Genomic DNA, 16545 nt, shown 5'->3' with positions numbered 1-16545 from the left:
GTGAGTTTGTATTGCCTCTGTGCTATGAGGGCCAACACACTGTGCATGCACCAAGGTGGTGCTTGAGGTGCTTCCTCTGGTGAGATCCAAGGTTGCCACTGCACCCAAGCTTCTCACTGGTGCCCTAGCTTGCACTGTGCACATGGCATCCTCCAGCTCTTAGCTCCCTGTACTTGTGGGTGCATGCCTAGGAGCTGCAGTTGACATAAACTTTGTTGCTCCAATGCTCCCAGAGTGTTTTCTGAGTTCTAACCAAAGTAATTTTATTCTGTATATATGAACATCTGCATCTGTGCTGTTCAGATATTACTACCTACCTCCTTTCTAAGACACTTTGTGATCTACTATGAAAATTACTATGTATGAGCCATTTTTATTTGAGACCTTTTAAATGAATAATAAATCTTAGACAGAAATAAAACTGGTTCTTACTTTCAGTGGGAACTTAATGTATTACTCCGATGGTTGTTATCTTTTAATAGTAGCTGTTCTCCTTTAATTCCTAAGTCATCATGTCATAGCATCCTGTGTTAAGATTGTGTACGTTAACAGAACATTGCCAAACAGACAGATAGAGTTTCTATAAGTTCATCTTGTCAGAATTCACAAACTGGTTCCTTTTTTAAAGGATTTTATTCCTGCATAAAGATGTGTCAAATTAGCTCTTACTTCCTAGGCAGTGGAGTTTGTACCTCGTGTGGAAATTTATAACATTCACATGTACTGTGCATGACTAATTCTAGTATGCAAGAAATGTGATTCCACTTTTGAAAATTGAGATACAACCCTGACTCTCATAATTGCAGGGTGAACCTTGAAAATCTGACACAAATAGCATCTCCAAATGTTCAAAAACTGAAAAAGAATTTAAGACCAGTGTTCATTGCATACAGTGAAATCAAAGATATATAGGCAAGAAAGAATATACAAGAAAATCAAACATATATAGGCATAATTGATTTTTCCCATCAATTTCATTACTTTTGAGGCTTATTCTCTTGATTTGTGGAATTGATATGACTTGAGTATTTTGTCCCTTTGAAAATTCCAGTCCCATGTCAGACAATTTTTTACTGTTTGTTTTTCTACAGTCTATCAATTGAAGTTTGAAATGCAATATATTGTGTATGCCAAAAGAAAAGTGAAAGGTGTTTTAACCACAAAATAGAATTCCACATGATAGAAAGCAGTCATTTCAGACTTCTACAGATTTGTTTGTCAGAGTTGAATATTAGCCTTATGGATTATTTTGTCCCTTCTCTAGAAAGTTTTGGCCTCAGCTGGTGTTGGTACATAGAGTTTTTGGAAAGTCTTCAGCAAACCTGTCTGGCTTCCAGGTCTGGTTGGAGGCTCCAGCTTTCTTCATCTTTCCCAGATGCTCAGTGTGCCCAGCACTGTCTCTGGCAATTATCTAGATCCTGAATTCACTTATTTTATTTTAAAAGCTTTATGGCAGCAGATATATGAACTGATAAGAATCATTAGTCTAAAATTATTATCTACTGAATTAGAAATCATCTTTCACCAAAGCCAGTCCTTTCCCTACACTGTTTTCTGTCTTAAGTGACTTAGAGGTTTTGCTGGAAAGGAAAAGCTGTTTTATTTGTCATACTGCCCGGCATTACAGTCATTCCCAAGGGACGTGCTGTGCAGCAGGAAGTTAGGTTTCTGGTTCCTCCTCTGGGCAGTTGCATGCCAAGTGGGATATATTGTCTTTCACAGAGCAAAATGGAAGAAAAGGCTTTCTTCCTTTGCCCTCTGTGAAAGATGATATACCCCATGGGTATATTTGCTGGAGGAAGTGTGAGGCAGGAGCAGGCAGGAGGGCTGAGAGCTGTGAGAGGATAAGAGGAGAGCTGGCATCCCTGCAGAAGCATGGCACTGCTGGGAAGGACAACCAGGTGCCAGAGACCACCGAAGGGACCTTCCTGAGGAGCCTGTGTCCACCAAGGAAGTTGTGCATTGGTGGTTGAGCTGATAACGAGCCCAAGAGAGCAGCCCAGATCAACAGTGACACAGCCATTGGAGGATAGGGGTGTGTTAACACTCCTTTGCTCATATTCTATTTCATTTTGATTAGTGGGAGGGCATGTGCAAGTTAACAGAGAAGCTATTTTCATTTTAGTATTTATACAGATGAAACCTGACATTTAAGCTTGAAGGCTTTTGCGATCTCTCTGAGGTAATTCCTTCAAAGAGACATCTCAGGAGCTTCACTTCCTCTCTTGGGCTGCCTCACCATCCTGTCTCATCTGGAAACTCCTCTGTCTTGCTTTCTCTTTCTTTCTCCCCCATGTGTATCAAGAGATAATGGGCAGAGGAGCTGATGAGACTGAGCAGTGAGGAGCTGGAGGAGAGGGGAAGCGAAACACATTGGGAAGAAGGAGAGAGAGAGAGACCAACAAGACAAATTGTTGGGTAGCTGTGTTTTACCATAACAGAGAACATATCATATGCCCTAAAAGATGAATTAATACCAGCAGTAATAAACATAAATGACCTGCAAATTACAATAGTAGGTGTGGTTTTGCCTTCAGGTGAATATCTTAGTCATTTTATGCATTTTGACTTCCAGCTTTATGAGATACAATAGGCCCATCATATTCTCAAACAGCCCAAGCACCTCGACTAAATTTGTAGCCATATTGAGGATTACTGCTAAGTTCAGTGTCAGTTGACTTGCAAAGACTGGAATGTTCAGGCATATGAAGTTTGGATGATTTTGCATAATAATGTCTAAGAAAGAAGCTATAGGCAGGAGTATATTCAGTAAAGTGAGCCCATCTGATCAGTGCACTTTCATGGACTGTTTTGCATATGGGGAACCTTCACTGCCAGAACACACATCTCTTAGCTCAGTTAAGGCTTCAGTAACTTCCATAAACTATTCATAGAGATAGCCTTATGCAACTGCAGCTGCTCGAAAAAATAAAGGGGAGGAGATGTCAGCATGAGAGCATTCATTAAGTTATTTAGTAATGGCTCTTTCTAGTGATGGGTCAAAGGTAGCATCATTAAGCACATAGAAAATTTGCAGTAAATATAAGAAAGTAAAAATAATATTTTGCAAACATGCTATTGAAACAAGAGGTCACACATAAGAGTGTATGGGGTGGAAATGTAGCTGTATAAGCCCGAAGGCTAGTATTTAAATCATCAGTATATGTAAGTATGTATTTTCAGTTTCTCTTTTCCTCTTTCACAAGTTATTTTACCATGTATCAGCTTTTTCTTTTCTTTACATTGATAATCTTTGTATGCCTTCTGCTCTGATAGTGGTATCCATTACCTGGGTCCTTACTCTCAATACATTTTCTTTAAGTAATTTCTAATGAATGTCAAATTGATTCCCAGAACTTGGTCCCTGGGGAATTTCTGTATAGAAAGTTTGAACATGGCTATATATGGAGTTTGCTTCCTGATTAGAAGCTGAAAGTGCAAAAAAGCTAAGATCAAACTATGGTTTAATAAATTAAAACTGCCAGTGCTCCCATGTTCAGGCTACCAAAACTTTAGATTATGACAATGTGCCTCACATACAGCTATTTGGCAGTTGCAGTTTTCTATTAAACATCATGCCCTCTCTCTGAAACATAGATTATTAATATTTATCAATTCCTGCGTGCCATGTGACTCCTTTGCAGAATAATATGGAAGCTGCCATCATCTGATAGTCCTTTGCTGTCAGGGTTTAAATGGGAATGCTTAATTGCTTAATTGGGAGTTGTCAGTGAACAGTATTTTTGGTACGGAAGTCTTCACTTTTTCATTCAGGTTTTTAGTTCTTCATTGACCTTCCCTCTATTTGAGTTCTAAGTTAGTAAACTTTCCTCTGGCATTGCACACGGAAAAGGAAGAAAATCATTAGGATTAAGGACTCTGTTCTGTTTCACAAACTGTAGCACTTTGATGCTGTTACACTATTTTGTGACTTCCCCCTTGCAGTCTTTCCTCTGCAGTCAAATGGCCTCCAAGGCATTTGATAATTTTAGATCGTCTAATGGGAATGCCAGTTTTAGGCCCAAGGCAAAATTTGTGGCTTTTAAATTGAATAACTCAATAATACATCGTTTCCTTTGAATCTAGCATGCTCAGTGGAACAAGATTTAATGACAGGTTGGGACACAAGCCAAACTTAGTACAGCTCAGTAGAAGCAAGTCAGTGAAATGAAGCAGTTGGTCCTGAGGACCCAGCCCCACACTGCAAAGTTTGTGGGGCAGTGCTTCGGCAATGGGCCAGTTGCCTTTTGCAGTTGGAGCACTGTTAGCTGAGCTCTGGGAGCCTATATTTCCATTCACTCATTGTGCCCTCCCAGATTGCTGCAGAACATGAGTACAAGCATGGTGTATGGGTATGGTCTGGAGATATGCCTTGTAAATGCACACCCAAACTAAAATTATAATCCAAGTGCGTCACAGCTGCTGTATTTGTGAACTGTATCAAATGCATCAAATAACCCACATTATGCACACAACTCTGGCTGGCATTAGTGGAAGGAAGCAACAGAGAGGGATGAGATAGCTCACATCTCTGTTAGCTGCATCCATGTTTGACTGTTGTTCATCATGATTGAATTATGCAAAATTGGTACCCAAAATGTCTCGGTTATCAACACAATCCTAAAGCTTACTCTCTTCAGTGCCCTGCTATTGCTCAGGAGCAAGCCATGTGTTTCGTTTTTTCTACACACTCCTTTTACAAATAGGCTTCATTCCTGCATTTCAGAGTAAAGTCCTAGAGCATACTCTGGATTGGATCAATAAGACTAATTCAAGACCTTGTTTACTAACTGCTACTGAGCAGATCCCCTCCTATGGATTTAGCTTTAAGAGCTTTGCAGAATCTCCAAATCATGTAGCGATTCATGACGGCTTCTTCAAAATAAGTATTCTGTATTTTCCCACAGGATTAGAACAAAGAAAATAGCACTGGAACACCAGAAAGTTTACACACATATTAATTATCCTTAAACCAATAGCTTTTTCTTGGTTGCATAGGTAAGTATTGCTTGTTTCAAAGCACCCCCTTGTGCAAACACCAGGTAAGACAAGTTGTACAAGAGGCTTCTCTGGCTCCCTGACACCTTGGTCCCTGGGACATGATCTGCGTTTTCCATGTCACCCACCCTGCTTTGTCTGCCACAGAGGCCTTTTCTTCAATAGCTCATGTCCAAAGACCTCCTGAGGTTTCAAACTGCACTACTGAACCTGATCGAACTGCTATAATACAGTTGGAGATAGTTTTCAAACTGTAGGTTCCCATTGTTGTTCATTTAAACACTGGAAAAATTAAATTCTTTGAAAATCTTGTATAAGCATAGGTAAAGTCCAACTGGAATTAACCAATATGAATCTTCAAAGTGAGTGACTGTGCATAACACAAGAAAGTTCATATACTGTTGATAAGATTTTTGCAGATACTAGTCACAGTTGAGAAAGAGGGTTAAAAATTAAAGTCTGCAAATGAGTCTTCCAAAGTGGCTAGTGGTTTCAGTCAATTCATTCTGGTCTGTCCACCTTGAGATGACTTCATAGAAAAATATCTTTTAAAACCTTGGCTTTTTCCAGAGTTCAGGTTCATCTGGCAGTGTCATAAATTGCAGAGCACAGATATGAAAACTCTCAAAGTTTTTAGTAATTCTGGAAAATCTCGTCCACATTATGTAAAATGATTAACATTTAAAAATATTTATATCATGCTTTCAAAAGAAAACAAACATCACTTGAAAGCCAGTGATAACTGTGTTTCACTTGTCTTAAATCTAATATTTCCATCCACTGATTGGGCAATCCCTGTCAGTGTCAATGTTCAGATGAGCCATTTTCTGACACAAATAGTACACTTTTATTGGGAAGAATAATGCATTCCTTTTTGCTTTTTCAAACTTGAATTTTGAAGTGGTTTCATAAATGTTGATGTTTTGCGTTACTCCATTCTATTTCCTTCAGTGCTTATGCTTATTTTAATAAAAAAAAAAGCATATTTCCTCTGAAGAGATAAGTAAGGATTTCTGCATAATTCTTAGTGTTTCAGATATTAATTTGATGATCATTTAATTGCATCACAAGAGCTACTGGGTGAAATTAAATTACAAACAGATGAAAGCAGACAATGCATTATAAAAAAAGAAGCTGATGTATCTGCAAGTATTTCAAATGCTCCCCAAGGCACCCTACATTGTTCATGCTCCAGAAAATGGAGGCAGCGGTGCCAGAACACAACTTGACACAAGACTTTCAGCATAAAGGCACCTAACTTCACTGCCTACACAGGCTTTTTCATCTGTTTGATGCATATGTATATATCCTATTAACACCCACATTCCCTGTCTCCTCAACCCATTGGTTCTCACAGTTTACCCACACTTGATGTGTCCCTCTTCTCTTTCCTCACACTGTGCCATCCTGCTGACTCAACACCATCCCATACTCTTATTGCTTCCCATATTCATGCCTAAGGCACTGCGGACAAGTCAGTGAAACAAAAAGCTGATAAATTTGGGCACATTGTTCATTTTGTATTGGCATAACTCCTGTGGATTAGCTTAGGTACAGTGTTACATAAATACTGTTTAGATGCTGGGTGTCTGACAGGCTAAGTACACACGTGAAGTTTAGAATTTGAGTAGAGCACACGGTGCCTGTGAAAGGTGATGATTTTACATTTGTACATGCTGGATGAAAAAAAAATTAGAAGAGTCAGTTGTGCTAAAAAGTGTTACTACACCAGATTTGAAGACAAAATGAAATACTAATGCATGAAATACAGATTTGAAGTTGTGATAAGGGCAGATGTGATGCAACTTTAACTGCAGAATTGCTGCTGCTGAGTTCATAAAATACATCCCATAAACAGCTGTTAATCTGTTCACTGTTTGTCTCTTAACATTCATTTGTTTAGTAATCAGTTCTCATTTTTTCTACATATGGTACAGCTTCTCTTTTATAGCAGCTGCATTTAATGAACAGTTGGAGGCACAAAAGTATTATAGAAATTATTGTTTAACTATTCTTCTGCATTATTTTTGTATCTGTCACTGAGGACATTTCAATAAAAGAAAAAAGTCCTTAAATATAGAGTAAGGAAGCTGTAGGTGCTCTGTTGTCTTCCTGAACTGGTAATTTGTAGTGGAAATTCCAGTGACAATGCTTTGCACTCTGCTTAGCTCCTTTAGGCAGTTAATTTTCTCTATTTATAATGTCCATTCCCTTTTGTGATTCACTGACGTCAACATGTCAAATTCGATTCACTCTTCAGCTTTGCTCTGCATCATATTAGAGACCTTTAGGTAATGCACTGAGTGAATATCTTGCAGACCTGATAGACTGAGTGCATTTCAAGATTTTTAGGAAATGACAATTTACTAGATTTAAAGTTTTGTCAGGTATTCTGGTTAAATGTGGGTATCAGTGGTCATTAAAACTGATTTGTATTAACATAATTGCCTTCTGGAGTACTTATGTTTAAGTGTCATCTTAATTCCTTTTTTTCCAAAAATTCTGATCTTTAACGAGACCATTTTATCCTGGTAAGTGTTCTCTGTTATTTATTCATGCTTCAGCCATGGCCTGCATCCTGGACTGAGTGAAAAAACACAACACAGGCTTTTGTTTATGGGAAAGTGTAGGTGAGAACATAGCTATGTGCTGAAACTTTGCTAGCGTTAAGGGCATGATGACAAATACAGCAAATGCCCTTGTATTAGACAGTCCTTTGTCCTTGATCAGTCTTCACTAGTGACCTTGACCTGCAGCTGTTTCAAGGAGTCTGCGAGTCTGTCAAGTGCAGCAGTGGGCAGAGACTGTTCATTAGAACTGACTGCTTGGATCAGATGCCATTTCATTCCAGAAAAGGGAGATTTCCAGTGAGCTCCACCCAATTCAGACACAATGCCAGGTGGGTTGGGGAGATGATTAAAGAAAGAAATAAGTAATTGCCTAACATTTTACGGACTGCACAGTGTAAATATTTTGGATATACTGTTTTCAGATGGTTGATGAATCAAAATAGCTGCGAGTTTGATATGTGTCATCAGACATGTAAATAGATGTGTTAAATTGGCATTTTATGTGCAAATGCTCAGTTGGGAGAAATATATAAATGATGACAGGATGTTTTCGAAAGGATTTCAGGTATTTCTGCAAGGCATTTTCCTGGAAGAAGGCTTATCTGTGAGAGAAATGTGTTTTTTTCTAAATTTAACCCTACTAACAGTTTTCCACCTTCTTTTTGTGTGTGTGTCTTCTTCTCTTCTAGTGCCACCTTGGGCCTTAATAGCCATAGCCATAGTTGCAGTCCTATTAATCCTCACCTGCTGCTTTTGTCTCTGTAAGAAATGCTTGTTCAAAAAGAAGAACAAGAAGAAGGGAAAGGAGAAGGGAGGGAAGAATGCTATTAACATGAAAGATGTTAAAGATTTAGGGAAAACCATGAAAGACCAGGTAAAGTACCTCTCCTTTTCTCAGACTTTTGGGTTGCATTTGAAAGTTTCTGTTTTATGTGTCTAGAAAAAGTTGTGCTTGTTGTCTAAGTAGTGGCTTTGTGAAGAGGGGACCAATTGACAGCATCTTCCTGGTGGTATCACAACAGATGAACCAGGGTGTGGCATCTCTGATGAAGCAGTGAGCAAATTTCCCTGCTCTGCTAAAAAAAACATGAGCAGGCATATAATAACTCACCTGGAATGGGCAAGTTTATCAAGGGTATCCTGCAAAATGAAGCAAATGTGTGCAATTTTCACTACAGTGACTTTGACCAGGACCTAGTACAGTGCTTGTATATCTTACTAACAGTATTTCTGAGCTTATGTGAGTAGCTTTGAACTCTAAATCTCTTTTTACACAAAAGTTCATCTGAGAAGGAAACAATACCATAGAAAAAAAAATGAGAGTCACAGAAACAAGGGAAAACAACTAAGAAGGAAAAGCACAGGGACATTCAACAGAGTGATGTTTGGAGAATTCATTTTTTACTAGAGAGGAGTAAACAGAGGAGTAAGGTAAGGAAACAGGCCATACTTAGATCTGTGAGTCAACTGACTAACATGGAGGAGAAGATTAGTATAATGCCCTTTGAGAGCAGCATCATTTTCATAAGGGCAGAAAAACTTGTCCTTCAGATCTACTTCGTTCAAGAGAAGCAGAAGGTTGCAGGACCTAATACTCAGGGTTGCAGACTTGACTAATATGTTCCTGAAAGAAAATAAAGCTTTCTCTTGACAGGGTTTTAGTATTGCCCTTCCTGGAGCAAACTGTTGGAAATAAGCAGCAGAATAAGGAAATAAATGTGAAGTATACATTTGTCCTCACAGCTTACAGATTTCCTAAGCTAAGAAGACAAAGGGCTATATTTTTCAAACAAGAAATACTGAAGAAATTTAGAGAACTGTTTTGCAAACCCTTGTAAGTAGGAGCCAATAACTGTAAAGATATTGCATGGTCAAATCTGTGCTCCCAAGACTTCTGGTGAAGCTGAGCTAAAGCAGTGCTGGAGCGATTACCCAGCCAAAAAGAGAGGATAAAAGCATGGTCAGGAATAAGATAAGCAGTTCCATCCACAAGTTGGGATCTAGTGTAGAAGAAAGCTAGGCTGAAGGCAGGTTGATTAGAAGTACAAGTCAAAGCTGGGAACTTGAGGACTAGGGCCAGCTGATCAAGGACGAGATCCAAGAAGAGAAGCTTAGAGCACAGTACCTAAAGAGGCCCATGGAGCAGTCCACAACAACTGGTGAAATGCCATGTTCAGTGATGGAACAGCCACCAGTGTGGCTCATCAGCCAGTCTTAAGAGTCCTGGAACAGGTTAGCATTCTCCAGGCATGTAGTATGTAGTAGGAGAAGAGCAAAATCAGGAGAGTAGATGAGGAAGCCTTACAAGCCTGATGACTGGCTGCAACTGAATCACATGAGTAGAGTCAGAAAGGATCTCAGGTAAGGGGAGGAAAATAATGGATAAGTTTCAAAGGTGGATAGAGCTATCAGAGCTATTTCCAGGTTCAGTTATGACACAGGAGGACAAAGAGTGGACATGGAGACCCTTGCATACTCATTGCAAGTAGAGTATTTCAGGTAGTGCCCTGGTGTGCAGTTTCAACCTTGGTTCCTCCTGGAGAGAAGATGCTTCATGTGCCACACTGGTATACTCGAGTGCGTGACATCAGCACAAGACAAATTCACACCTGAAAACAATCTCCTCAGTACACAAAATCACTAATGTAGATGGAGCTATTCCACAGTTAGAAAGATTAGCAAGGCTGAGCTAAAAACCATCAGAGCAGAAATTTTGAGTTCTCCCTTGAAGAAGGTATATGCTGGAGTTCTTTTCTCCATATTATGAACGTGAAATGAATTCCTTGTCTTACAGCCCTTTAATTTAGCATTCATAGATTCCCTGTATTTGATTTATAGACTTTGTTCTGAGATATTTAGTAATTGTGAGATATTTACCCCTCAACAATGCATGGAAAATCAGATCATCACTTGTTGGTTCTACTGTTAGCCAACTCCTCCAACTGAACCAAGAATAATTTGGAAGAAATGCTTTGATTATGCTTGTGAAAAAATCCCTTGAGAACTTCATTATGTTCTGCTAATGATAACAAACCTACTTTTTTATAGGAGAAATAATATGTAATTTGTTGATTGATATTTATGTGGAATTTGTTCCATATCGTGAGGTCATTGTTGTAGTTACAATATATTAAGTGTTTTTAATTATATTCATTAGCACCTGGATAAATGACCATGGACTCTTGGAAAATAAGTATTTTACATGGAAAATTATATGATGCAATTAATACCGAATTCCATTTACTTTTTTTTCATGGGAAAATTTGATAAAAAGCTGAATTCTGTGTCTCTTGTCTAGAAAAAGAGCTCAAACTTTGTAGTGTTGCACAGATAGGTATTTTAAGATGATTCCATTCAAAATACTCTGTATAGTTATTCAAACCTACTTTTGCTGAGACATTTTGGGATTTAACTAATATGATTTGTTTTGAACAGTCAAACCTAAGGAGGTTAGATTCTCAGTTGATGTAAATGTCAGACCTTTAATAAGTAGTTCACCAACTTTCCAGCCAACTCTTCATTGCCTGAGATTTCAAAACCAGACTTCTTAAATTAACACCTCAAATTCATTCCTAGCAGTCTGACAGTATACATATTTTGAGTCCTTGGTGTTCAGTAACTTTTACCAACTTAATTCTTAAAGCAACATTTTGGCTGTCATTTTTTGTCTGTATGACGTATTTTTTAGTCTAAGTTAACTTATCAGTGCAAGTTTTAATATATCTGGCTGGACTCAATGCAATGCTAAATGTAGCATATTTCAGTTAAGAGAATTGAAGCACTTTAAAGGTTCTGGTATAAAATAGAAAGTGGAATATTAAGAATATATTTTAGCTATTCAAAACAGCAAATTGTTAAAAAAAGTAATTGAAGACCAGGATGTAAATCTAATGCCGTTATACAAGGCAGTGTACAGTACCAAATATCTGAAACGTTGTCAAAAACCAGAAAACTTACTTCAGTCATTGTTAGGCCTGAACCTGCAAGTGCTGATTACCTTCTGCCTTCAGCTAAGAGTGCATAATAACAGTTGATAAGCACTTGGCATCTTGCAGGATCCTAGATCCCCTGAGACACAAAGTTGAAAGGGAGTGCTATTTGGTAAATTGAAAGCATCAGATCCTGAAATTATAATTTTTATCTTAATCTGGACTTGTTTGTCAAAGAGAACTTCTGACCTACATTTACTCATGCTGACCTGCACATCTGTGACAAATCATTATAGAACCATGTAGTTTGATATAATTAAAGATCTTTCTGACATACAGGTTCAGTCAGCTCAAAAGTCACACATGACAGATATTACAGAAAGGGGGGAAAAAATTTGGTCTCTGTTAGAATATTTGTGCTTCGAAACATCCACTGCCCTGAACACAACTTCAAATGAGAAACTGTTTTCATGTGAAGATTATGAACAAATATAGCTGACATAGAGTGGGAGATGAGTTTAAAATAAGGTTAGGTTTTCAATCTTGAGACACATTTCCATTCCAAGCAAGGCTAGTTTTTTCAAGTAGAGTATATAATTACACCAAGGGCCAATGGGAGGATTAGACTCCTTCTAGGGGAGGCAAATTGTTAGTTAATGTACTGCTATAAAAAGGTCATTTCTCCATGTTTTTTACTAATGTTTGTGTGTGGATGTTTTAATTTTTATTTCTTCCTCCTATGTCCTCCTTGTCTGTGTTTGTGTCTCATGACTGTTCTGGATTGTCACTTGCGGTAGGTTTATTTTGATATTTGGACGCACCTAGTCTAAAGCTCTCATAGTCTTCTGACAGCTCTGTCTCCTTAGCAGAGATGTGTATGTAGTAGCTTTGATACAAACATCAAAAGGCTGAACTAAATTGATTGGGCATTTTTTGGTGGGGTATGTATTTGGGGGAAGGCTAGGGGAGGGTGAAAGAAAAGAGGTTGTCATTCTTTCTCTGGTTAAAATATTAAGGCAAACTGTACTAGAAAGCTCAAGTTTAAAATTGATTGGCCCATAAAAATAACTTTCTAATTTTATTTCCTTTTTGTATAAATGTCACCATATCAAAAGTAGACAAAAGCAGTGTTTATTTTTAATGTCTTAGTTTCTAAGTGTTGCTAAAATAATTGCTACCTCACAAAACTTGCTCTGGGTTCTCACATCATCTCAGTACAGTGCCCACGCTGTAAGTTCTTAGTGTTCCATACCAATCTCTTTTGAGTGGTCTTAGTACAGATTTCTGTTGGTGCAGCCTAATGACAACTGGCACTAATGTTTTTGTGAGATCTTCCCATCACAGTTTTCATCTTTAGAACTTTCCAATCTCTACTAATGCCCTGGTGGCTCCTACTATTCTTTTCTTTAGGGGTAAAAAAAAATAAGCCCCTGAACACCCAGCTCCAGAGACACTAAAATAGCTTCTGATTTATTTGGTCTGAATTTAATACATCGGTGCAGCAAAATTCTTGCTTAAGCTCAGCCTTTGGGCTAAGGAAAGGAATTCAGTCATGAACAGCGGCACTGAGAACTTACTAAAATTTAGCCCTGTTGCTTGAAGAATAATTGTTGTTCTCTGAACATTTTATTAGGTCACAAAGCATTTGTGGAAAAGATTTAAAAGCTCAAACCCTTTCTTGTTGCATCAGGCTAAAACACTGTCACTAGTGAAAGATTTTTGGCTTACAGTGAGTGTGTCTGTTAGGTGAAATAGGAGATTTGGGATTAGGTATATGTACTACAGCCTGGAGTACGAGTGTATTCTTGGCTCCGCTACTGACTTACTGTGGCCTTCAGTCAGCCACGTGACTTCTCTGTATGTTTGTTTTTCCTTTACATAGGCCTTGTTTTTACATCGAGGTTATGTACTAACTTAATCAGAATATTCTGATTAATGTTCCTCTGTTAATAGCAGGTGTTATAAAGTGATATGACCATGAGAACTGCGATTGTACCTAACATAACTTCAACATATAATGGTTTTCTAAGACTAATTCACCTTATGATTCTAGCTGTTGATCCGCAAAGACCCTTGCCCTCATGGAGACAAAACACTGAAGGAACAAACTTGTTAATGTTAGGTGCCTGAAATATTTCAAAGTACTGTGCATTTACCCACCAGCATGAAGATGATAGCCAAATTTAACTCAATAAAATCCACACTGACATCTAGAGAGCCTGGACTTCTCTTGAATGAACTCAAGCCTTTATTGCCAGAAATAATCCAAGAGGATCTTTCTAAGGATCAGGAGCTCTGTTGCTGGCAGTGGTCTTTTCTTCTGCAATGTTTACTTGTCTGCTTGTTTGTTTTCCTGGTTGAATGCCTAGAGAATAGTGACTGTATTTATTCCACAGTGCCACCTGTCTTGGTATCAGCATGCCAGTTCCCATTTGTTGGCATCTTCAGCCCATGCTGACATTAATGCTCGCTGTGGCTTGTCCACAATGCAATGTCACATCCTAATTCACACTCAGAAAGACAATGTGTGCTGCAGAGCCAATACAGTGTAGAAAGTTGGTTAGAAACAACAGGGACAAATCTTGCTTAGAAAACAAGCCCAGTATATATACTGTGGCAGTCAAAATTAATTGACTGAGTCCCATTTTACATTAATTCAATCTCAGGCTTGACCAACTGTCCTGCTTTTTCACCTGACTCAGAAGACAACTGTGCAGTATGCATAAAACTTCCTGAAAAATGTGAAAATAACAAGTTTATGAATATAAAATGTTATAGATGAGCATTTGTGTACTGTAAACAGGTTTTCTGTAAAACTCTTTTGAAACTTAGATTTATATTAGACTTCAGAAACCTGAAAATATGGAAGCAATAACTGTGAGACGCAAGGCTGGGCTTATTTGCATTCCTGTCTCATCCTCTCAGTCACTCCCAAGAAAACACAGGAGCTTGCTTTGCGTGCTTCCTGAGTTTGTTTTTCCTCCTGTATTTAACTTTTTTTTTTTCTGTAAAGTAATTAATTTATTACTTCTGTTGTAACCTATTGCACTGTTAGGATTACATGAAGAAACAGATCCTGCTTATTTTCTTACGTGTCTTGGTTCTATACTGAAGGTCCGAAGGACGCTTCCATTGTCAAGGACATTTCTTGTGTTCTCTTGACTAACAGCCCAAATTTTGAGTTCCTTATTCAAGACCAGAGTCTTCTACTCCTAATGAGTAGTGTCTAGAAAATATGTAATTAGTCCCTAAATTAAGTGATTTGAATCCCGCTCTTGAGACATTTTCCTATATCCACAGACTGCATGGAGAACTAAACTTCTACACTAAGTGTCTGAAGTTAGTGGGTATGCATAACCTACAACAGGAACAGCAGTTCATATCAATGAGGAATGCATTTCAAATGTTTATGTACACATTTTAATGAGGTATACATTTAAAAAAATAAAATTCAAAATTAAATACTTGGGAATATTTAATAATAAATGAATAATAAATATGAATAGCAAAATAACTTTCAAGCGTGAGAATATCAGATACTCGATAAAATCCTATTTAGAGGATGGTCAGAGGATTATCTTATCTCTTTTTAAGGAAGTAAGCCAAAAGAACAGGTCTGTGCCAACTTTTTCTCCATCGGTCAATGTGGCACTCAGTAAATCATGTCTGGCTGTATTTAGGTTAATTTTTCACTGTTAAATAGATGTAGTCCTAGTTATGTAGTATGACAGATTTCTCAAACAGAAATAAATGTAGTATTCTGAGTGGTCCTCCACCATCAAGGAGCCAGCTCTGTCCCAAAGCATGCTTCCATCTGGCCTGTTGCCATTCATTTGAGGAGGATGAAGAACAATTGATGGAGCAGCATGCACTGGCCAAGCAGCCTAAAGCTGCCTCCTACTCACAGCCTGCTGCTCAGAGCAACCAAGCACTGCCTGCCATATGGAAAGTGGGGGCAGAGCATGGCAGCATGCTTGCAGAAAGGCTTACTGCTTTTAGTTCATACACATGGGCCCTGCATTCAAAGCAGAGCCCTGACCCACAGGGTTGACTTCCAAAATAGGCTCCCAGACTGAGATCAGCTTCATCTTTTTTCGAACAACACTGGCTATAAGAAAAACAGGTTGATTTGTGAGTTTAACATCTCTGAGTTAAATGTGTGTATTCATATTTTACATCGAACACCTCTAGCATTTTCTGTATCCTTCTATTGCACCAGAATAAGTTAGTATTTTAGTACCCAACAATTCAGTAAGCTTTTAAGCTGAACATGATGACCTTATGTCACAGGGCTCCTAAAGAAATAAAGTCTTTTGAATAATCCAACAGACCACTTGAAAACTGTATAACAAGCAAGCAACGTCAAGGCATTGTATGCTGAACCTAGCAGGGTTTTGCTCATTCTGCGCATCAGTGTGGCCCACTGCTGGTGTGTGAAGCCAGCATTCTTATAGCAGTAATGGCAAAGTAGATTTCACAATGACCAAAGCCTGGCTCAGACACTGGAAACCCAGGCACAACATGTTCCTTGAATTAATTCATGGAGAGAAAGCAGATGCTGAATGAATGAAATGTTGCCTTTCCTTCTGGGGGACTCTGATAGAAAACATGTTAAAATTGCAGGCTTTTCTGCTTTGTGATAGGGCATCAGACAGGAATTTTTAAAGGCTTTTATTTTCCCTTGGGATAAAAATTGGCCAGATGAGAATTATGGTGTTCTTGAATGTGAAAGAAATTGATGAGGTGCACCACCATTAGTGGAAATGCAGTCGTTCCTAGGTGTGGGGGAAAAATTGTCTTTCTGATAAATTAATTGTTGGACATGGCACAGAACATTCTTGCTACAAAATGATATTGTTTTCTTCCATTCAGCTCAGCAGGCATTGCACAAGCCTGAGGACTGGGCATCATTCATGTAAAAAAAAATATCCCCTTCACCATGTGAACAAAAGGAGTGGCAAATGGGGCAGGTGGAGATGGAACTCAGGACAGCAACGTGCACCATGCAACAAACAAACTTACAGGCTGCAGTCAGTGTTTTGTTTTCC

The 16545-nt window shown here is 38.4% G+C and overlaps 1 protein-coding gene across 5 annotated transcripts in view; it reads left to right on the top strand.

The window, feature by feature from the left end:
• The window catches only part of SYT1 (synaptotagmin 1), a 349423-nt gene that overhangs the window by 247501 nt on the left and 85377 nt on the right, over positions 1-16545 (top strand). For all 5 annotated transcript variants that reach the window (XM_064655599.1, XM_064655598.1, XM_064655597.1 and 2 more), the window contains one exon: positions 8258-8442. In XM_064655599.1, the coding sequence (XP_064511669.1) occupies positions 8258-8442 (185 nt within the window). The remainder of the gene's footprint in view (positions 1-8257; positions 8443-16545) is intronic.

The sequence above is a fragment of the Pseudopipra pipra genome, chromosome 5, assembly GCF_036250125.1.
Source record: "Pseudopipra pipra isolate bDixPip1 chromosome 5, bDixPip1.hap1, whole genome shotgun sequence".
In the NCBI taxonomy this organism is placed as follows: domain Eukaryota; kingdom Metazoa; phylum Chordata; class Aves; order Passeriformes; family Pipridae; genus Pseudopipra; species Pseudopipra pipra.
This window is presented reverse-complemented; position numbering and strand designations above follow the sequence as displayed.